General features: G+C 44.1%; 1 protein-coding gene and 1 long non-coding RNA gene across 2 annotated transcripts in view; one reads left to right on the top strand and one right to left on the bottom strand.

Moving 5' to 3' along the window:
• Nucleotides 1–24,079, bottom strand: part of HTR4 (5-hydroxytryptamine receptor 4) — a 100,333-nt gene that overhangs the window by 45,207 nt on the left and 31,047 nt on the right. Inside the window, exons 3-4 of the mRNA XM_052684467.1 lie at nucleotides 10,649–10,774; nucleotides 9,592–9,792 (exon numbers count right to left, since the gene is read on the bottom strand). Coding sequence (XP_052540427.1) covers nucleotides 9,592–9,792; nucleotides 10,649–10,774 — 327 coding nt within the window. The remainder of the gene's footprint in view (nucleotides 1–9,591; nucleotides 9,793–10,648; nucleotides 10,775–24,079) is intronic.
• On the top strand, nucleotides 9,782–15,499 carry LOC128081348 (uncharacterized). Its single transcript, XR_008207157.1, has 3 exons — nucleotides 9,782–10,729; nucleotides 11,511–11,673; nucleotides 15,092–15,499. It is a non-coding gene; the product is annotated as an uncharacterized LOC128081348 (long non-coding RNA).

The raw sequence follows: 24,079 nt of genomic DNA, 5'->3' as shown, positions 1-24,079 counted from the left end.
GGGAGAGCAGTGCTCAGCGCAGCCCCGCTCCGCCAACAAGGCTTCCTGCACAAATGCCCCTCTGCTTCCCCTATAGATGCCTCTTGCTGAGCTCCTGGCATTTTCACTTGGCACAACCAGTAGACTGCAGCCATCACAAGCACCCATGAATTCTCAGCTCTTCTAAACAACACCATACAAAATTCAGCTCCGTGCCTGATGGTTGTATTTTCCCAATGAATTAATAGTTATTGTCTAGTAGATGTACCTGCCAGATTTTGGAAGCACAGACATTCTGCAATGTGGTGCCCATCTGTGTACCCAGAGGATATCAGTACTGCACTGGAGAAGTGGCCATAATTTCAACAACTATTTATAAAAGGAACTAATGATCTCTGTCAAAGAGATTTTTTTTAAAGACAGGCTTCTCACCAAGACATAATGCGTATGTAGCCCATCTAAGTCTGCTTTATGAGGTCAGTAGAATCATAAAATGGAGACATTAAATTAGCACACATACACTAAAACTGAACCACAAACCTGAAGAGTAGCCTTTGAGAAATTCTAAGTGCCAGCAGCCCATTAAAATAAGAGACAGATAAAAGCACGCACGTGCACATCTTGTGTGTGTGTATAGAAGTGACATCCTTGAGGTGCATGATTTGTCAAGAGCTGAGTGGGAACTGAAAAGTTTGTACTGAACAGGCAGAAAAATCTAAAAATTGCCAAATTTTCTTCAGAAATTAAAAACAGTCATGTGGAGTCAGCTAAATTGCCTTATTTTGATAAAATTAGAAGATATATTCCATACAGAAGGTTGAAATAAAATCAAAGTGTCAAAAGAAAACATTTTTAACATCTCTTTGAAGTGAGATTCAAAATGTCATGGGGGAAAAATGTTGAAGCAAGCATTCAACTATTTCAATTTGATCATTTATACCTTGTCTTCTGGTTTCACGTGCGCATGAAAATCGGTCTGTTTCTCTGAAAAATTTTGCTTTCAAAGAAATGGTGTATTTGACAGTAAATGTTCTCTTAGGGCATTGTCTGAAATGCTCCCTCCGTGGAGCAATGCAAACATCCATAATATTCAGTGGATCCAATTCCTCTGTTCACTGACATGATCTTCACATCCCTCTGGCAGCACACGGAGAAGCCAAATAATTTACAGTAACAAGATTTAATTAGTTTGCCTTCAGTGGGTCCAGATTTGAACAGGCGAGGTTACCCAGCCTCAAAGATATGTCAAACTCAACCGGAGAGGGCCCTGGGGAGCCTGATTGAAATGGAGACAGATTTGAGCTGGAAGAGGAAGGATGGATCAGAGATTTCCACAGCTCCCTTCAGCCCAAACTTTTCCAAGTCTATCAGACAACGAGGGTCAGCATGGTCAAGTTGTTATCTCTTAGTGATTTCCAAGGGAAGAATAAATATCTCTTTCTTCCTGGGCTAATTAGCCACCTTACACTGCACGTGTAACCTCGCCTTCTATTACTAGAGATTATCGAGTTCAGATTTCTCATGTTCTTCAGTTTCCTTCCCAAGGAAATAAACTGACCTTTGAATTCAAACAGGTATTTTCAGTAACATCTTTGACTGCTTATTCAGACAGATGGTGCTTCTCCTGGCATTATGTGCAACTGCTCCTCCAACTCTAGACCCAAGGGAGATCTACCTGGCATATCTGTTTATTTACTATCTGAGAGACACCTTCTGCAAAGTGCTACCCAGTGTTGGACATCAAAGGATTCTTGTCACACTCCTGATAGCAAGTTCCTGCAAGCCCCAAGAGGCCGCATTTATTTGTGGAAAGGGCAGAAGGAGAAATTCAACAAATAAATGGAGAGAAAAGCCAGGACACCAGCTACCATTCCAGCTGTTGAATCAGCAAACAGAAAACCATGACATACTGCTAATTAGCTACAGGAGGAAAACAATTCTTCCAAGCAGCTCAAGTCATTACATTTCTGTACTCCTATCTCTGCTGCAACTGACAGCGTTATGCTGGCTTGTACATGCTGTTAAAGGCCATTAGAGTAAAAATTATGCCTGTAAAAATGACACCGTAAGCTCTCATATTTCTTCCCTCTCAGTGATTCAGCAGCAATTTTCCTCCACTTACATGTCAAAAGATCATATGCATATTTTTTTGCTAGGTGCTGCTGCCATGACTCCTGCTGTATTCGGGGAGTTGAGCTGGGTTCTTCCTGCCCCTCCCCTGTTAACAGCAGTGAGGTCCCGCAATCAGAACATGGGTGATAATTTTGCTGATGGTGAGTGAGGCAGAGGAGCACAGAGCTGGCTGCCCACTGCTCAGGAGGACTCCATTCAATGGCCCAGAGAGTCAGATAACAGCAAACTGTGTATGTTAACAGGAGACACTGAAGTCACACCAATTTTTGCAGTAGCTGATGATTTGATGCAAACAACGGTTTCGGTATTTTAGCAGCTATTTATTCACTGAGAGAAAAGTAATTATATCTCCAAGATTATCAATAGCTTTAGTCAAAAGTTGAAATAAAGGCATATTCTACATTTCTGCTTCCTTTCAAGCTAGAGCTGTTTTCCTGAGCTCATAAAGAATATCTATTAGGTACTACTGTGACAGTATGATGGATGAATATAAAATGCAATATATACACATGATTAATACAATGTCCAAGTTGAGTTAAATATTAATTCTTACTATTATCAGCCAAGATCCATGTTTTTGCAGTTCCCTGGAAACGTTAAGTTCCCGTTACCTACAGCAGAGTAGATGATGTGAACATCCGCTCTTCTGCCCCTATTATGACATTCTCAGCTGAAAGGGAAACGCAAGGATCCCTTCCTGGACTTGCAGATCTTCCAAACAGCTCCATAAAGCAAAGGTTATTACAATGCTTTTCCTTTCCCGCATCAGACATTTACCACATGTGAATGATTCCAGAGCTAACATTTTACAGATGGCTCAAACAGAACAAAATAGTTCATGGAGCCATAGTTATGGCCTTTATGGATATGGGATATGTTTGGCTACCAAGGATTTGTGCTCTACCCAGTCTCTGGCTCTGAAACATGTATGCAACTGTCCTTTCTCTTCCAATCACAATGACTTTGGGGGCACTCATTAGTGCCGAATGGATTGATCCCCCAGAGTGAACCTCATTTGCTATAAACAGCCTCATGAGCTCCAAAGAAATGAGGGGTTGGAACTTGATGATCCCTGAGGTCCTTTCCAACCCATTCTATGATTCTATGAATGCAGGTACACCTCTGTTATGTTCATGAAAGCTATAAATGCCTCTCAAGATTCACTGCCCCATGGAGGAGCCAAATATAAACGATGTCCAACTGCTATAAGAGCAGAATATTTTATCCTTTCCCAACAGAACTTGAATTTTCCCTGCTGGTGAGTTTATCTTCATGGTCAGTGCTACATTTAAAACCAAAAAACAAATATAAATGCATAACACACGGTACACCAGTGACACATTTGTACCTAACAGCCTTCAACACTTTGTGCAGAGCAGGCACAATATCACATTCCTCAGCAGCAGGATCGTGGACAGCTTGTCTAATGTTAAGTTTGTGTATATGTGAAGACAGGATGTGATGGATAAGAAGGAAGCTGTGAATGCAAAGAGAAAATAGACAGAAAATGAACCACAACTATATTCTTGCCTTGTATGACTGAACACTGAATCTGCTGTGTAGGTCCAAGGCTTTCGTGGAAATGTAAGCATTGTAAATTATGAGTGTTTGTTGTTGCCTCTTTGCCTGAACAAAAAATCTTACAAACAAACATGCACACTCTGACCGTCCTGCCCAGGGGAAAAAAAAAGAGGGAAATAATGGTTCTTCAATATCATGTCAACTTCCAAGTGATAACACCTGCAGTTAACACAAGTTTATAGATTATAGGCTCTTGGAGACAGTAAAGGAAAGTGAAAGGGCTGAGAAACAGCGTGGCATTTCACTACATTCCTAACTTCCACCAGACAGCAGCAGAATTTAGCTGTGGCCCATGGCAGGGATGGCTATCTGCAGCAGTGATATCTGTATACTCACTAAGCAGCAACAAGATGAGACTCTGGTTGTAACCAGACCCACTGTCAAGACCAAAACCAGAGGTTCAAGAATCCAGGTAACCAGCTGGGCCAGCAGAGCTGCCATTCTCTGTGGTTTAAGAGAAGTGGGCGCTGATGCGGGCACAAGCTCCTTGTCAAGCCTGGGACTGTGTATGAGCTGCCCTGGGCACATCTCCAGAGAGCAGCCAGGCATCCTCAGCTCCTGCCTCTTAAGGCAGAGTTTGAACCACTCTGCTGCCTTCCGAGCATCACAGAACCTAATTATTTTACTGCATGAGATAATTCCTTCCTTGGAAAAAATTGAAGTATCTCCCCAGTTTTCAATCCAATCTTATTTAAGTTATGAGTATGCAGATACTACCCTGAAAGAAGCTCCTTAGACATCACAGACAGACAAATACACACCCACCTTCACAGAACAGACGGGGCCATATGGATTCCCACATAGAAATCCATTTGGTGTCACGTGTATGTATTCCATGATATGCGTACCATATGATTTATCATTACTGGGGCCAAAATGAGCAGAGGAAAACTTTCTGAGTACTGTAACTGTTTAATGCTCTTAAAGAGCACCAAAAAGCATAAAAGGGGGGTGGCAAAACTAAGAACCCGAGCAGAGAGGCTCCCCAGCAAACTGCTCCCAGCCACGGCTCAGATACAGGAGCTGCTGAATGGAGCAGGGAAAAACCTGTGTGAATGAGAATGGCATGTTCTTCTTCTCCTGCAGTCAAGCCGGACTGGATCAGGCTTCAGCTGAACCCTGGCAAAGTCAGGAGGTCCATAGAGAGAGAGCCTGAAGTTGTTCATCACTGTGCAGAATTAAAACAGTGCTAGTGACTTTGCCAACATTCCTGTAAAACCACATTCTAGCTTCCACATAACCAGGCTTCTACATTATTCTGAGAGAGAATGGCTCTTTTCTCTTTTCCTTTTTCCTGCTGAGCAAATAAGCCATGATCTCTGACTGTACCAAACTAAACAAAGTTATGCATTGCTGGTCCAGAAGAAAAATGTCCTAAAATGATTATATCTAACAAAATTAAATTCTTATTAGAAAAACAACGGCCTGCTGGTGTTGAGATAATTACACTGAGAAAAAATGCTGAAGAGAACAGTTAATTGGAATTGGATAAATTTAGCTAGTAATACAAACAAACGTATGTTGCCAAACGGAGATGGAAGGCTCCTCCACAATCCCTGCATGGGTTGGTGTGTGTGCAGGGCTACTGTAGGCAATGGTGGTAAAATAAGTGTCCACGTTTCTAGTGGTTTGGTAGAGATAAATAAAGGACAGTGCTTCTCGCAGGCTGTGCCGTGACCATCTGCCCCGTTATTTTTGGTAATGCTTTCCAACCTGAATTCTGCAGACCTGTGTTAGCTTTCTCTCGGCGTCATCCTGCAGCCATGTGCCATATCCCACGCATCCCCTGCCCACGAGGCTGGGACCACACAACCAACTGCAGGAGACCAAGCACTTTTCTGTCTGAGAAGGACAGGGGGAACTCACGGCCTGGTTCGACACTGGCATTGTGTCACACAGCCAGCCTGTTGAACTCCCAATTACTTACTGATAGCTATTTAGAATGCAGCGAGGTTGCCCGCTGACACCCTGTCCCTGCAGCTGCAGCCAGCTGATGTCCTGAGGCACACAGCTGGCTGCAGCTGCCTCCTCCCTGTCCTTCAGAGGACCAAAGCCCTGCAGCCTGGCCAGCTGCAGCCTCTGCCCCTGTTCTAGGGAAGTTTAAGGCTCTAAAACGTCACTTTTCTCAAAGGATTGTGCTAATTTGATGTCTGAACAGTACATTAATGTTAATTAATGTTTGTAAATGGCGCAACAAGCATCTGTCACTCTGGTGCTCCAACACTCTTTGGATACATCTGCTTTGCTTTAGCCTTTATTTAGCAGTGATTATGTGGTATGTTTGGATTCAGTAAGATTAGCCCCATGTACACAAACACACAGCTAGGTCTGTTCTGTTCTGTACACAGCAAATATACCAATGTTTCTAACACACCAGGCGAGCAGCAGCCAGCAGACACACAGCCCTGAAGGAAAGCTTCCATGGCTGGGACACACCAGGAGAGCTGGAGCAAGCAGCAGCAGCCTACAGGATGCTTTGGGTGTGTGGGTAAGCAGAGGAGCCATGTGTGCATATAAGGCCAAGAATACAGACATTTAGGACTGTTTCTCTCTGTCGTTTTAGTGAGTGCTTTTTGGTTTTCTTTTTCCATGAGGCTTTGAGAAATAATTATACTGCAAATTGTATTGCAAATACTGGAGAAGAAAATTGCCTTTCCTGGCAGGTGAATTCTATTTGGAGAGATTCTATCATAGCTTCTTTGTCTATATATACACAGTGCAGCTTTTTTTTTTTTATTGCAGAGACAACAAAGAATGGATAGATATGCATAAAGCATGCAACAGATAAAGAATTTGGGATTAATTCTATCATTTATATTAAAATATGGAAAAAATAATAAAGAAGTATTACCCAGTGACATCAGAATTTGGATTCAGTGAGCTCTGATGTACCTCTGATACCTTGGAGACTCACATTTTCAGATGAGCCATTGTCCTTAAGTCTCTGCAATGCTATTCTCCCTGTATCTCAGTGGTAACACTGGCTCCTCCTGCTCATGCAGTGGTTTTTCCTTCTACCAAGTTTTTTCTTCTACCAAAGTCTGAGTGAACTGAGGGGCAACAGTGAGCACATGTGAAGTAAAACTCTGCAGAAGAAGCACTGGTCCACAGGCAGCTGCCATAAGTGGTGGTGATGGAGAATGGCTGAGGTTGGGCTGAGCCCCCATTGCACTGCACCCATCTATCTGCTCTGGTCTTCCCATGGCCAGCTGCTGCCCATTCCCTGCTCCCAGTGCTCCTGCTGAATGTCAATTCTCACCGGAGAAAAACACCTCCAGAACCACACCAAAATGCCCCAGAAATGCAAGTTTCTACCAACAGCTGATAAAGGCCGAGGATGTGCAGATGAGAGGAAAAGAGACACTGCTTGAGAGCAAAGCAGCACCTGTATGGTAAACATATGTGAAAGAGCAAGAGCGCTTGTGTGCCCTGAAATAATTCCCTGACATCTGGCAATTTCAGGTCTGTCAGCTGCCAGGTATTACTGCTGTGCTGCTGAGTCGCAGCCAGTGCAGCTCTGCTTCCTCAGCCTGGGCTTGCAGTGACCTTCAGCACTCCCATGGCTCAGCCCTGAATGCACCCCGTGTTCTTAGTCTAATATGGCCAGCAGTGGGAGTGACGAATATTAGGGAGTCTCTCCCACACCCTTTGTGATGGCAGCTCTGGATCTGGCAGAGAAAGCTCACAGCTTTAGGGGCCAGAGAATAAAAGAGCACCCAATGAAAAAATGTGGTCCTATCCACGTGTTCACACTCTCCTCTGCATGTATTATTTAATATAGAATAATCTAACCTGTCTCATTTCGTTATTTTTTTTTAATATATTTCCAGTTCCAGTTCCTTCTACTCAGTTGGGCATTTGCAAGACCTGCCTCTGACCCGTTTACAAAATAGAGTCTTCCTGTGTATGACTGCAATGCCTCTTCTGCGTCCCCACATGGATAACACTGCAGCAGCAGTAAATCCAGGCAGCACCCTGCATGGCTGTCCCAGCAGCATTGGGCACAAGGGACAACAGGAGCTCACAGTGTACCAGGAACTGCAAAGGGGAAAATGGGCAGGAGGGGATATTTTGCCTCCACAACCTCCAGCCTTCACTTAAGAGCCTGGGGAACCAAACCCCAACGTTTTACACAACAAGTCCACATCCAGAGCGCAGTGCGTAACAGCTGCTTCACCACTAATTGGCTCAGAGAGGCAATTTGTCAACATTTTTAAGATAATGAGCATCTTCTTTGCATTGCAGCCATCTCTGTTCCCAGATAAGGAAACACGCCGTCACTGCTGCACATGAGCTGCTATCGGGATGCATTACGGGGTGGTGCTGCCCCTGTGTCCACACCAATCAGTGCAGAAGTTAATCAAGTACCTTTTGGAGCCTGGCTAGGTACAGACCCTTTGGATGAAAGTTGTTATTTAAATATCAGTTGTGACAATGGTGAGATTGATTATGGTTATTTTATTCCTAATAGTAATACTAAGCGATAGTATTTTTAAAGTTGTTGAAATCTTGACACAGAACGCAACTGAAGGCTTTAAATACTGCTCTTTAGTACAGCTGGTCAAAATGTTTTATTCTAAGCATTTATCCTGTGAAATATGCTTCCAAGTCTGGAAGGTTTTTTTTCAAGTTGAGAAGGTCTGTTGTTTCCATTTGAAAAATTACAGCCATCAATAAAACAAAATTGTTTCATGTCATTTCTTCAGGATTTTGGCTTCACTTTAATTTTGCAAGGAAAGTTTAAATAAAAAGAAAGTTTTTCAAACTTTTCTCCTACAAAGCCTATGCACCTTTCTTGCTCTAATTACCTCCTTGTTAGTCTTCCCTAGCAGATACCTGCACACAGATGCCTTAGCAAAAAACCTATAAAATCTCAAGGCAGGAGGGAGGTTGTTTTTTAAGTCTTTCCCCATATAAACTAGTAATATATGTCAAAACGTGTCATTCGGTAATATGGGTGTTCATCTGGTTAACAGCAGATGAAGGAAGATGAAGGAAGAGCAGCTCTGATTGCACTTCAGAGATGTGTCAGGTTTGCTTTGACAAGGGATGGAAAGACAGGCTACTAAACGCCTCAGCTCCCAAGCTCATTAAGCTCAACATAACCCTTTCCCTGCCCTCCTGCAGCCCCAGCAGTGAGCAGCACCCAGCACTGCCATTATAGCAGAAATGCCAAGTCACAGCCTGAAGCAGTGATTGAGCACCTGGTGGGAAGGCAGGGCCAACCCAGGGGAAGTCAGGTGCATGCAATGCAGCCAAATGGTCGGAAGGGGTAGAGCCAGAATCCACCCCTTCCCAAACCTCATTTAAGGGTTGGCAGTGGAGGTGAGGGTATCTTGCTGGAGAGCCCTGCCTACCTGAAGCCTTCCCAAGGTAAGCAGTTTTTTTGTTTGTTTTTGTTTTTCCCCTCTTTGTTTTTGCATCCACAGCTGCTGTACTTGAGCTTATCCTCAATTGCTGCAGCCTGGGGCTCTGCTGTCCTGCTATCATTGCTGTGTTTTCCTTTTCCATCACATTATAGTATCACAGCCACGCACAGCAATTTCCTCACTGAAATAGCAACCTGCACAAAATGCACCTCCTTCTGCAGCTCTTTTCTGTGGATGCATTTTTAAGGTTAATTAAAATCTTTACTTAAAAGGAGAAAACATGCTGTGTCTGATCAATAATGCAAACTGTGCCAAGCACCAGGTGAGAACCCACCTTGCTGAACCAATATAAATCTCATTTCCTTCAAAGTCTTCCTATGCTGATGAGGATTCAGACCACTCTTTCCAAACAGAGCTACCAAGAGATTCACTGCTGCCCAGCACCCAACAGGATCAGGCTGTTATGGATAAGCAACAACACTGAAGAAAGCCAAAGTGAAAGTTATTTGCTCTGCTGTTCTGCTCATACCTGTCCAGTGATATGCAGCACAGATGCAGGATCGATGCTGTGGTGAGCAAGACATCAAGGGATGTTCGGACAAGGCAGAACATCTCTCCATAAATCCAGTTGTCCTGGACCAACTCAATGGCTCCAAATGGCATCACCAGTACTGATACCAGCAGGTCCGCAAAGGCGAGAGAAACGATGAAATAATTGGTCTTGATTTTCCTGCAAGACAGGTAACAAAATGAATAACTTCAACACAACATCCTCCAATGTGAACAGAGATCTTGGCTTGTGATTGGGTCTGATTAGCTCTATCATGTAAATATCTCCTCTTCAATGAATGTCCCACTTCATATTGTCTCCCTCAGCTCGCTTGTGGTTTTTACAGCTTAACAGCCCCTGCTTCTCCTGCATGAACACATCTTCCTGCCCACATGCAGGAGGTAAATAAATGCCCACAGGCCTCTGCATCTGGCTCAGCCTTGTGGGATGCATTGGAGAGTCTGGGGGAGATTTTAACTTGTATACTGTGAAAATCCTTCCAGAAAGCACTCTGCAGAACCTAGACTGAAGCTATCATTTTAACTTGAAGAGTACTTTTAGAATCATAACAATAAAATAGCATTAAATCCATTAAGAATCCCACGCAGAACACGAACAGAGGCTGCTGAATTTCTAACTGACAAAGCCCAGGGGCAGCAGCCAGCCCTGGGACAGGAGTTTTGCAGGAGAGCCCCAGGCTGCTGGGAACATTCACTGGATGCAGGAGGGCTTGAGCTGCACATTCTTTGGAGGGGGTTGTTAGAAAGGTAATGGGAGACAGAATTGAGCACTGTGTTCAGCTCTGTTTGTAACTGATATATCTGGTTCTGATATTGAGTGCAAAGCAAGTAGGGGATGGAAACAGCGGTCCCACCACCACAATGCAGATCTGAGCTCAGGGGTGCTGAGCTCAAGGAGACAGTGTGACATCGGCACAGCTGGTGGTGGCACTTCATCGTCTGTGATCTGGACTCACAGCTGCATGTGTGGGTCTCCCATTTGGGATGTGGCAGCAATGGGGGCTGCGTGGGCTCACCTGAGCTGCCTGTCCCGGCACACAGCCACCATCACCAACAGGTTCCCCAGGATGGCCATCAGGATAACTGCAGAGATGAAGGTGAGCAGCACAATCTTCTCTGCTACGCCGAAGCCCTCACTTGAACTTTGGGGGGGTGGAGAGAGTGGAAACAAGAAAAGAAAAGACGCATCAGAGCCTGGGACTGCAGAGCAGAGGGCTGCAGGTGACCACCTGCAGAACAAGAGGCAGCATGGCATTTTTTTCCTTTATTTAGGAACTGTTCCAGCATTAGGGAAAAGAAAACACATTTATTAAAAGGAGGTGCGCAGTCTTCCTGCCCTGAAAACAATTTCTTTCTTTTAATGAAAAGAAAGTTGGGCCAGGTTAAGTTTAGGTTGAATATTAGGAAGCACTTCTTTACAGAAAGGGTTGTTAAGCACTAGAATAGGCTCCCCAGGGAGGTGGTAGAGTTGCCATCTGGATGCATGTAAAAACCATTTGGATGTGGTACTCAGGGACATGATTTAGTGGAGGGTTGTTAGTTAGGGTAGTATGGTTAGGTCATAGTTGGACTCAATGTTCTTTAAGGTCTTTTCCAACCTGAGTGATTCCATGATTCTAAAGAATAATGTGCCAACACAACATTGGGAATATTTGAAGTCTGCATTTCTACAACTATCTTGTTAAACATTTTACTACTTTTTCTCTGTTTAGGAGCCTGCAAAGCAGGAGGGCAGCAAACAGCGTGCAATGAACAGCATTCAGTTTCCCCCAAAATCAATTATTACGAAGTTGTTGAGCCATTTTTTCTTTTAGGCTATTTCTACTAATGTATCCAGAACCAAAGGCACCTCAACCGTGCACTTGTGTCCTTCCACAGTACATCACAGCAGTGAGAAGGGGTAACTGCTCACGGCATCGCGTGGGGCTGGAAGTAAGATGGCATTAAGAGCAGGACTCAACACTGATTCAGCAGGGAGATTTCTTCATTGAGTACAGAGCTGGCATTTGCTACCTGGGATTAATGCAGTGAGATTGCTCAGGTAATTGAAAAACTGAATGGTTATTCTGTCTTCATTTGATTTCCTCTGGGGTCATGTTTTATTTACTAAATACAACCCAGACTTTTACACTCTATCTCACTGAGTTCTCTTGATTTTTGGCAAAGCTAAAAAGGATTAGAAGCTCTGCTGCAATCTCATCTCCAGTGCCTGTACCATCTTAATAGGTTTCTTATGGCCAACTTCAGGTCACCTGCACTGTGAAGCATCCTGTTCATCGCAGCCTCTGTCCCTCGCACTACTCTGAGTCTGACTCCTTTGCTTGCTGCTGGTTGCACTGCTGGGTCAGATCACAGCCTGCTGAAGCTTCAGACTCGCAGTCTGCATGAACAGGAATGCCTGGAGTTTTCACTTTTACAAGGAAATACGTCACTGCGTGTAGATCCATCCAGATGGGTGAGGGTGTGCATGAGCAAATAAGGAAAAAGAAAGGAAGCATTCAGTGCTGGACTGATCCATGCAGCACTGATCTGGCTATAATAAGAAAGAATCCAAGGCAGTTGCACATTCTAGCTTTGTAAATGTATGTCCTTATGTCAAGTAGAGCTTTCTCACCCATGAGAGCACACACAGCTTTTAATTTACAATAATCTCATGAATTAAAACCAGGAGTTTGACAAATGTCACATAGCATTGGCAGATGGCTGTATCCCACCTCCTTGCAGAGTTTTGGGGCAAAATATTCCTGAGCACTGCCAGCCCCATGTGCATCTGGACATGGATTTTTGGGGTACCTGTGGGTACCCAGAGAGGTATGGGTGCTCATGCAGAGGGTTCCCAATAAGGTAGCAGGATTTGTCCTGTCTTAGGTGAATGGTCCCAGCCCAGGTGGCCAAGGCAATGACTGCTCCTTCTGCCCTAATGGTTTTCAGAACTAATGTCAGACAACTCAGTCCTGCTTAGTGGAGGGAAGTTGCAGGGTTATGCTGACAGTCAGGTGTAGTCGTAGATTCACATTCAGTAAGGCACTTCTGTGCTAGTTAATTATAGATGCTAAGATAAGAGAAAGGCAAAGTCAAGAGTGTGTTTCATTCTGAAAAAGCATCTGAAAAAGTTTGCTATTAATTAGAAGGAGTTGTCTACTGGACTTAATACAACTCAAAGAGGGCAATTAAGGCTCTAAGAAGCTTTCTGAGCAGCTGGTAGCTCAAGGCCAAATTCTGGCAGAAATGTTGATAAGGCTCTGTCAGAACTAAGTGTGGGTTTCCCAGCTTTTTTTTGTGTTCTGGTTGCCCTGGGTCATCATTTCTTGGACAACTCTTGAAATGAGTGGGTTTTGTCACTGCAGCTCTTGTAATTGCTGCCTGCAATTTGCTTCCATTGATGCAGCCACACCTCCTCCCATCTGATGGAAGAAAAACCCATCTGCCCAAAGACTCTGCCTCATCCATCATCCTGTCTTTGACAGTGGCCTGTAGGAAATGAAATGTCTACCTGCATATAGCAGTACTTCCTTCTTTCACACTGTAAATGTCTGTGTCATAATGGCTTGGTGTCAAATGGCTCTTGGTGAATTCCTCTGGTCTGTCTGTTGAATTCTCAGTGTATGGGGAATACAGTCTCTGGGCAGCTTTCCTTTATCTAGCAGTAGTGTGCTAAATGCAAAATCAGGCACATGGAATCAGTTTCTGTGCTTTTCAATCATCCCATGTTGCATACATAGGCTCCCTCAAAAATAAAGGTAATAGGCATCCAGCTCCTTAGCCCAAGCTGCTCTACAGAACTGGTCACTAGCAACATGAATGGCTCTACAGAAGGACATCATTCGTTCTCCCTAGAAGGAAGCTAGAAATCACTTTCCTGTTCCTCTCCATGTCAATCTGATCTGAAATACTTCCTCTCCCTCTGAAGTGTTGGAGATTTTGGAAGGCTGGGAGCTGCTAACAGACAGATCTACACTGCAGTCAAGTGCTTTGGAGAATGAGCATCTTGTAGCTGGTGCTATGTCTCATGTGCATGATGCCTGTTGGGCTCCACAAGGTGATTCCTTGCTGGAACACATAACTGTGTAGACAGAGGTTGTATAGCTGGGGAAGGACAGACATTTGCCAGCATCAGTATAGTGAGCAAAGCTGATGTCCAGAACCTTCATTAATATGTTCATCAGCAGGAACAGACACCACAAAAATTAAAGGGAAAAGGAAAAAGAAACAACTTCAAAGGCAGGTCTCAGCCACAAGCCAGCTAGCTGGGTATGGGGCAGATGAAAAGCTCAGGCACAATAGGGACGCTGGGATCAAAGGCACCTCCAGGAGCTGTAATTGTGCCTGCCTAAATTGAGCCCTCACAATAGGCAAACTCCATGGCTACATCTGTGAAATGAAATGTCACACTGCACGGAATGGCTCCTCACAAAAGTTGTTCCTTCACCCAGAGCGTGGCAGCGCACATATGCTGGCATGGCAGTAGGGAGAATGATGATGTTTGTACAGAGCCAGGCAGAGGGCTCGATTTATATTCCGTCTTATCTAGCTTTGCTCACCCTTCTGCTTTTCCCACACAATTCTCATCTCTGTGTTATTTGAGAACCTTGTCTCTCCCTGCACCCTGCAGTGTCTACAGATGGGAGAGTCACTGTGAGCCCTGCTTGTGGGTTCAGCTGGATGAGCTCTGCACCTGCTCCAAAACTTTCCCTTTGCACTCTGCTGCAGAAGAAATTTTCTCTGGTATCCAATCTACCTCTTGGATTAGGTCAGAAACAGGCACTGGCACACATGTCCACGGAGCATTTGCTGTGACAACAGTTTCAGAAGCACTTGGGAGGTCTCTACAGAAAGCATTTCTCCCATGGCCCGTGGTGTTGCTCCCCTGGGGAGTGTTAAATAGCGTGCACAGTGCTTGGGGTGAAGGAAGGGCATTTCTCTGGAAGATGTTTTTGCTCATTTGCTTTTTGATCCATCATCAAGTGGGAAGATTTGTTAATTATTCAGTCTCCGTAATTTGAATCTGTTAATAATGGAAGAAGTGGATATTGCTGTAAATTAAAATCAATGGTTTGCTTAACTTCTTTGATCAAATTTGAGCGCAAGCACGCTTCTGTTTAATAAAGCAGAGATTGATGGGTTTGCTATTACAAGGAAATGAGATTCAGACAAAATGATTGTTGGTTAGTAGGAATGCAGAAATCGCTTAAGAAAAGGAATATAGAATCACTTAGCAATACTAACATGGAATGAATGCTTAAAACCCCCGTGAATATATGTAAAAACCTCTTCTGAGTAGTTGTTAATATTTTAAAAATGGTGTAATTATTTTTTTTCAAGCTCAAATTCTTCTTTCCTGCCAACAGCCCACCTTTTCTAACTGACCTCAAGTGCTTCTGCATGTTTTATGCAGCAATTAAGCAACAGATCAGCCAGTTGGTATGCTGTGTACATCACCCCACTGGCTTCTGTTACAGGTCACAGCTCAACTTCCCCACAATTGCAGAGGGATAAAATGACCAAGGAACAGCAGAGAGCACCTTGGGCACTGCAGCATCATATGATGAAGGAGACAGAAAAAAGAGCCGGGGGGGGACAAACAGGACTGCTCTTCTGGGGCAGAGGAGATGACGCACAGAGCCTGAGTGGCCAGAGAGCCATTTCCTGACCACAAGAGAATGACTCTGCCCACAGAGGTGACATGTAGCATCTCCTGGAGGCAGCTGGGCACCTCCTGAGCACCTCACAGCAAAACTGCTTGTGTAATTGAGTCAGAGCCCAGAGCTGTGAGCATTACCAGTTCCCATAGACCAGAGCTTGCTCCTCGATTTAGTAGTGGCCTCAAGGGAAGTGGGGAATACTGGAGGAGCCCGTCTGCTAACTGCAGCCAAGCAATGGCTTCTCACTCTGTAACTCAGGTGACAGGAGATTTCATGCAGGCCTTTCACTGCAAGTAAGCAGTTATTTGCCTCTCCTCTTCCCTACTCCCCTGGTTATTCCTAGGCATAAAAGCAGAGGCTGATTGTTAAACACTTAAAAATCAGAATATGTTATTAAATGAGTAAACCTAACAATACATGTCTCAGCACAGAAGCATGACAAGAGGGAAGACATTATTTGATCTATGGCTTTCCTGCTGTTACCGTATTCTTTTCTACTGCCACCTAAAAATATTAATCAGAAATCAGCGTTAATGTACTAGTAGCATATAATTTCTCTCAATGCATTGCAAATCGCTGCCTTCACTTCAGACTGGGCATATAGCAAGTCCACACCCAGCAAAATCAATGATGTATTTCACTTCTGTTTTAGAAACAGATTGAAATTAATTAAAGTAATGAAAAGCCACAAATAAACAGCAATCCAGGTATCAAAATAACTTATTTTTTTAACAAAGGACACTGCAGCACTGGGGTGGGCAGGAAGGCATAATAAGGGCTTTTCCTTTCATGCTGAACCTCAGAAAAGTTGTGCAAACAAAGTTGCTTTCACTATAGTGTGGGAATCAAGCTGTACCCTATTGCAGACAGCAGCAAGCCAAGAAGGACCATGAGCCATGAGCTGCAAAACAAGGGTTTCAAGTCACCTCCTCTTGGGCAAAGCTCCTGTGCACATCCCTGGTACCACACCTCCGCTTCACGCAGCATCTCCTGCAAGAGCACTTCAGAGGATTCAGTGCTTCAAACAGTTGATAACACTGATTAAAATCAACTGTCAAGATGAAGGGAGGAAGACAGGCTATTTCAGTGTTTTAAACACCGCTACGTGTGGGCTGTGCAGTCAATCAGGTGCGTGCCAGGAGTGCTGTGCTTGGGAGCAGGTGTGCACTGGGCTGGCTGGGTGCTGTGGGATGGCACCATGCATTGCAGGCACAGGGGTCCCGAGTAACAACCCCAGAAGAAAGGAGCTTCCTGACGGTCCATGCAATCATTTCAGTTTGCCTTGGCCTGCCTTCCCTGGATGACCAGCCTGGGACTGAAAACTGACTCTGAGCAATGCAATCCTTTATCATCATTTGCATACAGAGGAAGGTCTGAGATCTGGGCAGCATGAAAAACTTGTAACATTGTATGGGAACATTGCTGAGCTAGGAAACAAACCGTAAGGCAGCAAACACCAGGGTGCTGCCTGCACCTTGATGGCCTCAGCCCTGGCAGCACACAGCCACAGCCATTGCTACTCCACATAAAACGAAGGACAAAAATCCTGGCTCAGCTCCTTCTCAATCAGCAGATCAACCGTTACATAATTTACACCCACATATGAGAGGATATTGCCACGAGGCTGATGCATGTAGGTATAATCCTTAAAAGCCATTAGGCTGTCACCTAAAATATAAGCTAAAATTAACTTACGAAATTAGCACTAGATTAAGATCGTGGTGTTTGCATGGAGGAAGGACAGCTGCTGCCATTGCTGCTTGTGATCTACTGACAAATACCATAAGCCATCTCCTGTGCAAAGCACTGCACAAACACGAGCAATCATTGGACCCCAGCACTTGTTCTTCTCCTTACATTCTGTTCCAACTTTTCCCATTTAACTCCCACTGTCCCCTTCAAACACTGACTATTCCCTTTTTATTTCCACATACACATAATAATGCTGTTTGAATATGTGGGGTTGCTTATCATAATGAGGTCAGCAAACACTCTACAACTAGGAAAAAGCAAGTCTCTGGTTTAGGCATAAGCAGGAACTTAAGCACACTATGAAGTGCAGTAGAGATGTTGTAACAATCATTCTCCTTTGAAAATGCTGAATAAAACCAAAGATCAAACACACCTTTGATCAGAAATTTCTTGATCAGTTTGCAATTGGAACTGTTCCTCAGAAGGAAGACTGATGCACCTTCCAAACGATGTGGGTCAGATGAACAAGGAACAGAAGATGATGAAAGAAGCACAAAAATAAACATGGCTTTTGTTGTACAATCTGTGTTAATGGTGTGGTCCTACCTCCTCTAGCATGGGAGAGAGCTCAGTAATCCAATTTAGGCTCACATTAACTACACTGAGTGTCCACATTTCACATGCTCACAGAAATCTGTGCGACACTTCTTGCAGTGACCGGCTGCAATAGCAGGGCGTGCTGAGACTGAGCAAGCACAGCTCGCAAGGATGAGCTGCTGCTCCTGGGCTAAAAGCATTTGTTTGCTCGGCTTTTTATTGCTTCTGCCATTAAATTGAAAAAGGGAGTCCTGCTCCATCCACACACATGTGTTTCCCAAAGATAACTCTCAAAACACCATAACAGCAGTTCTTAGTATTTATCAGCATTTAGAGTTTGCATTTTCAGACCGGGAAAAACCTTTGCTCCCATCTTTGCTGAGAGTGTGCAAATTGCAAAACTTTCAGATTAAAAAGCATGAAAATTCTCCCTCTACTCTTGTAAGCAATATCTGCACTCAGGGAAATACTGTTCAATGAGAGACATTCAGTTAAGCCAGTGGGAGAGTCCTGGCATCAGGCTGTACATGAAAATATCCAGGCTGTGTACTTTTCTCCCTGTTTGTTTACACCTTGAACAATAAAAGTGAAATACAGCTATTGGCTGTCTAGCTTCTAATATTTCCTGGACAGCTTCCCAGTTTCAAGAATCTAGAGAAACAAGAGAGTTTTTTGCTGTCAACCCTGCTAATGTAAGTCTTGGCACAGATGAGATAATACATACATTGATTTCTGGAATATATCTCATTTGAGAATGTCCTCAACACCCCTCGTGGCTCTCAGCCACGTGGAAATCAGCTTGCTCATTCACTGAAAACAATAGCAGGAAGTTATTTCCTTTGAAGACAGCATGTGATAGTGTCCCAATGAGCTTTGTGAAGGCCCAGCATGGTGCAGTTCATTTACTCACCTTCTATGGTGCGTACTATTGCCTTCTTCCTCCAATCCCTTCACCAGTACTACAGTTTCTGAATTACTCAACCAATTACTCAACCAATCAGCAATCAGCAATAGCAATAGCAAGACAGAGCAGATCAGCCAGTCCTGATGAAAGTCATCCTTAAGACACCATTGCTCTGCTGTCAGTGTGAGCTGCACTACAAGCACTGGAGTTCAGTAATGCTGATTCCAGAGGAGGCAGCCTGAAACCTTCCACCCCCAGAGCATACATCCATCTACTCACTTTGTATGAATCTCACTTTTGCTTTTAGGCTCCAGATAGCTAAGCAAAGGATGTGTAAAGTCCTTGAACTGAGAACAAAGCACTTTGATCTCGTTTCATTTAAATCTCCTTCCATGTCCCCAGAAAAGTACACATTCTGAATATTCTCCACAAATCCCCATCAGCTTTCTCACTTCAAATAAACATTTGAAGATGTCCATCTGGGCAAGCAGCACAGAGCAGAGAAAAAGCAACCCGATTCTACAAATTTGCTTCAGGTTGCTAACTGCACACTTACAAAACCTAACATGTAGAGGCCAAAGAAAAGAAATGAGCAAAGGTCCAGAGGGCTGAAATTTGATAAAGTAGAATGGAAACATAGGAACCACATGAGGGGTTTAAAGTCCTGTGCAAGTTGAAGAATCTGCATGTTGGTTGTATTGTATATGACCAGATATGTAAAGTTTTGAGGCAAATGGAGGAGAAAGAGATTGGCTGCACTCAGCTTCTTAGATACACCTAGATAATGATACCACAAGATAGTTCTCAAGTACCACTGGACCAGCCAGCAAAGAGGCATAGAGCTCAAAAAAGATAACAAGCAACTAGCAAGCATTCATTTTTGCGGGCAATTTTTCCATGTCAGAACAGAGAAACTGGATCCCAACCCAGGGTCTGCAAATCCCTACCAGCACTGAGCAGCCAAATTGCTCTGCCAGGAGCTGCTAGGGAAGATGCTCTCATCTCTTAAACTCTCTGCTGAGGGGGCTGCAGAGTGGTTGGCAACTTAATAGTCATAAAACTCTTAATATAGTGATGTTTCTGGAGAGCACTTTCACTGAGGGTCAGTACAGAAGGTTATGTTATGTTTTGGAATTAGTTTTTTTGGTCCTGTGAACTTTCTTACTCATTTCAGTAGCTGAGCGACACTAATAGCCACATCAGTTTATAGCCCTTAACTCCAGTGGAAACCAGTGCTCCACAACATGTCACTGTGAGCAGTTCTAAACAGATCCTCACACTGCTGAAAGGAAATGGCAGCAACAAGGTCTCTGAGCACGCGTGGCTTACAGGGAAAAGTACAAACCATGCAAGAACACTGTACTGGACTAGACCCACTGTGCTGGGCTCAGGAAAGCATACTGAACAGTAGCTGAACTGCAAGGAACAAAAAAAAATCATGTTTCATTGTAGCTGCCAGCCCTTCCTGAGAATCACACCCCCACTATGGCCCATAACAATGGAAATTGCAAATAATGGCCAAATCTATCCCAGCTGTTTGGGAATGGAGAACAAGTATGTTCCTCCACTCTAGCACAATGCAGAATACCACAACAGCAGTTTCATCCCAAGGAAGTAAGGCAATCAGTTAATTTTCCAAGGATCTCTACCAGCAAAGAGGACATGTATATCCTGATGCATGAGTCCCAAAGAAACTTCTGTGGTGGAGACTGGAAAAGAAACACTCCTTGCATCCCTCCCACTATTTTCTTTTCACAGGGAAACTCAAAATCTGTCTGCACTCTTGTGTCATCCTCTGCTTGCATAAGTCCTCCAAATACCCAAGACTCTGTCTGAAACTATGCAGATAATATCAAACAGTTCGTGGTCAGTTTTCCCACCGCTCAGAGCTATCATCAGTACTGAAGACTTCTTGATCAAGTCAACATGAACCATGTAATTCCTGCCTATTTTCTCCTTGCATTTTTTTATTGTCCTATTCGACTCCCTAATGAGTAGAAAGAGAGCCTGTTTCCAGATAAGTCCTTGAAGTTCATGAGAAGAGTTAGCCCTGAACAGGTCTCCAGGCTAATCTACTGACAGTGAGTGATGAGCTGGCCCATCACCATGGCCCCATGATCTCACTGTGGAAATAAAGCTTTGGAAATAAGTAGCCTTTGTGTTCTCAGGTCCTGGCCTTTAAAACAAATTTGAACAGAAACTAAATGTCAATAGATATAAATCTGAAGATAAGAAGATAGAAAAAACATCAGCCGAACTCTAAAAGCCAAATGGGAGATCAGGCTAAGGAACTGGGGATGTGGTGAGTAATGTGTTTACACCCATTGGACTCCCGGAACTGGCTTTTAAAAGAGCTCAGAGTTACCAGGACACACCAAACACTGGAGTCTGCTTTACATCCATCCAGTGCCATTCTGTGGCAGTGACCCAATATTGCAGTGGGGAAGGTGGGCTGTGAAACTCATACAGCCAAAGAACAAACAGATATCTGGTGTATTAACACTGGGGCAATGGAAAAGCAAGAAAGGTGTCTGTGTCTGTACAGACAGGGATGAGCTGTAATCACCTGCTAAATGAGAAGTGACAGAAGAGCAGATAGGACTGAATATCAGCTAAGACTAGCTTTCATTTTTCTCATATTGGCACAAGCTCATGTGCCCGGGGAAGACAAAGGCCCGGCTTGGTTCAATCCCATTCCTGCACTCTGATCCATGAACAGATGGATAGCCAGCTATTTCAAAGCACCCTGCCCTCCCCATGCCTCACCAGTAGCAATCAGAGCTCTTTCCTTTCTCCCTTACTCCTCTCTGAGGTTACAACAATGCCAAAGTGCAGTTAAAAGATCAGCTGCTGGTTTATTTACAATTGGTATTCCAGCATGGAGCTGGAAACCTGGCTCCTGTCCTCAGCATGACTGGAGAGTGCTGAGATCACATCCTTAAGGGCTTTTCTGCAAAGGAATCTTGTTTATTTTTAAATTGCAAGATTTACCATTCCTCAGATGTGAGAAATAGAGAAGCATCTGACACACAAGATCAAATTCTTCCTGTTGTCCAAGCACCACATCCCAGGAAGGTCTTGACTTTCATAAGGCCATGCTAAGCTTTAACTGGCTGAGAAGGGAGTAAAACTGGATCAACTGCAGTCATCTGCAACAGGCAGACCAAGCTTCTCCCATTGCTGTGCTCAGAAGTGGAGCAGTTTGGCCTTCAGTTATTTGGTTTTCACTCACACAGCCCAGTACTCCCTGAAAGCTTCAGCTCCACAGTCATGTCCATCAAGTGCCAAAGCTTGTGTTCAGACAGCAGTCTCATTTAATCAGGATCTGACACTGGGAAGTCAGAGGAGATGTGATGGCAAGTCCTTGGTTAACAGACAGGGCAAGACAGTTCAGATCGTGATGGAGGTTCAGACCTGTGACAGTTTGCCAAGCACGGAACTGGTGATTCATCACCACTGCACATAAGAACAAAATAAATAGTGTAAAGAGTGCCCTTAGTAAGAACTGGAATACTGGTCTTATCAGCACAGGAGATGCACTCTGCTCCAAGGTGATAGTCTATCAACGGTCACTGATACCACCCCATAGCAGGCCCCAATTTCATGGCTGGGAAGGAAGCACTAAATATGTTTTGATACAGTATATCCTTCCCATCTGAGACACTATAAACACCCTTTCCAAAGACATGACTGGCTCCTTCTGCAGCAGGGATCTGAAGTAACAGCTCACTGTAGCTCACAGCACCCGATCCCCAAGATGGCAGAGATATCTGCCCTGAACCTGGGGACTGTCTTCTGCCACTTTTCCTGAAGTCACTCAGGGAATTTTAACTAAGAGGAGAGCAAAAGCCATTCAATTTCTGCCTCTCATACAGCTCAGGTTTGGCAGCAGCCCGGCCTTAAGAGCCCTGCCCCAGGTTCCTTGGGAACATGACCTTGAGAACAGCTGGTTCCAGAAGACCCAAAGCTGCAGACAGATAGAGTTTTGCCAGCCTCATGTAGAGGAACATCCCAGCTGTGCATTACATCCTTACCCCGTGAGGGGCTCAGCATACACAGCCCCTCTGCACCCTCTAACAAACTGCATGGAGCAGATCCATCTCTTTGCTCCACAGCTGCCATTCAGGAGCATGCTATTGATTTGCAGAAGCTAGAGCTGGGTTTAAAAATTCCATTAATTAAGTGTTGGCGGAGGTGTTTGGAAAGACATTCTGATAAATACAGTGCTATAAAGTGTTTCCCTAGAAACTGAGGAAAGAAGTTCAACAGTAAGGAAAGTGCCCAGGCTGGTAACAGCTGTTGCTCCTGCTGAGTGGCTGCATGGGAGAGTTCAGCACAGAGGGCTTGCTCAGGGCTTCTTTGGCTACTGAACATTTCTGGTGCTCTGCTGATCACCAGTCCCCTTTGGGGGATGCAAAAAGGGAAAGGGGCTCTCTGCAAAAAGTCTGCTCAGTCTGTAAGTCTGTCTCCATGGAACAGCATGGACGCATGCAGTGGTATCACAGGGATGAGAGCTGGTCTTCCCCTAGAGAGGCAACTAAGAAGAGAAGAGTGCTTGAAGTTAATTCTGGCCTATTAAGTGACATTTTAGCCTGGTGTTTCTCACCTAGACTGAAACATGATCAGAGGCCTTGAAATAAACACTGATTTAATGGCTTGAAGTGTAGAAGCTGGAAAGGTTTTGAAAAGACCTTGTGTATACATGAGAATAAACACAAGCAGTCCACTTGGGGCATCCTAAGTTCCTTGCTTTCTACGAATGCCAGGGCACTTAGCACACAGGCTCTCTTCTAAAAGCTTTCTGCTCTCTAGAATCGCAAATGAAATGTTCTTTTCGCCCCAGCCTCTCGACGCAGCCCACTCCCAAAGGCATCCACGCTTTAGGCAACAAACCCACATCACAGCTGGTCACCAGCAGCCCTGCTCCCATAGGTGGGGCAGGAAGGAGCCTGCTGGGTCAGAAGAGAAGGCTTCAGAATGGAGACTCAGAACAGAATCATAGAATATCTCAAGTCGGAAGGTCAGCTGTCTTCAGAAATACCTGGTGCTCACTGTTCCTCTGGATGAGGGCTTTGGGAATAGCAGCTGGGTTAAATAATGCAGTATTTTCTTTGTTTCCAAACACAACTAATTCAACCAATTTGATTCCTTTTTCCTTCACCTTGCTTCTCATTTCTCAAAGTCAAGACAAGATTAATGAACCCCACAGTCCTGCTGGAGGGCTCTGCCTTTTTCAAAATACTTCAAGCCACAAAAATATCCACAAAAATACCTTCAGCAAGCAGAGAACTAAAGCTGAAAAAAACAAGTTCAGAAGCAATTAACATCAATCTAAAATTCAGTTGTTTTGGGGGCTAAGCTTAAAAATAAAAAGCAATTACTGTTGTGACAAACTCAAATAATATATTGTTTCTCCAAAGTTAATTTAGCAAAAGGAGTCTGCCTTCACCAACAGCAGCAATAAAAAGGATTATACAAAAAGCTATTTGCTTGCACTGAACTTTCTAGTAATGTTATCCCCAAAAATTTATTTCTCAAGAGCATACCAGCCTTTGGGGAATATGAACATATCAGCCTGGCACTTGGGGAAGCAAAAACTCTTCCATACAGCA

Source organism: Tympanuchus pallidicinctus, unplaced genomic scaffold (genome assembly GCF_026119805.1).
Source record: "Tympanuchus pallidicinctus isolate F22 unplaced genomic scaffold, pur_lepc_1.0 scaffold21, whole genome shotgun sequence".
Classification (NCBI taxonomy): Eukaryota; Metazoa; Chordata; class Aves; order Galliformes; family Phasianidae; genus Tympanuchus; species Tympanuchus pallidicinctus.
Note: the sequence above shows the minus strand (reverse complement) of the source record. Positions and strands in the feature narration are given on the sequence as shown.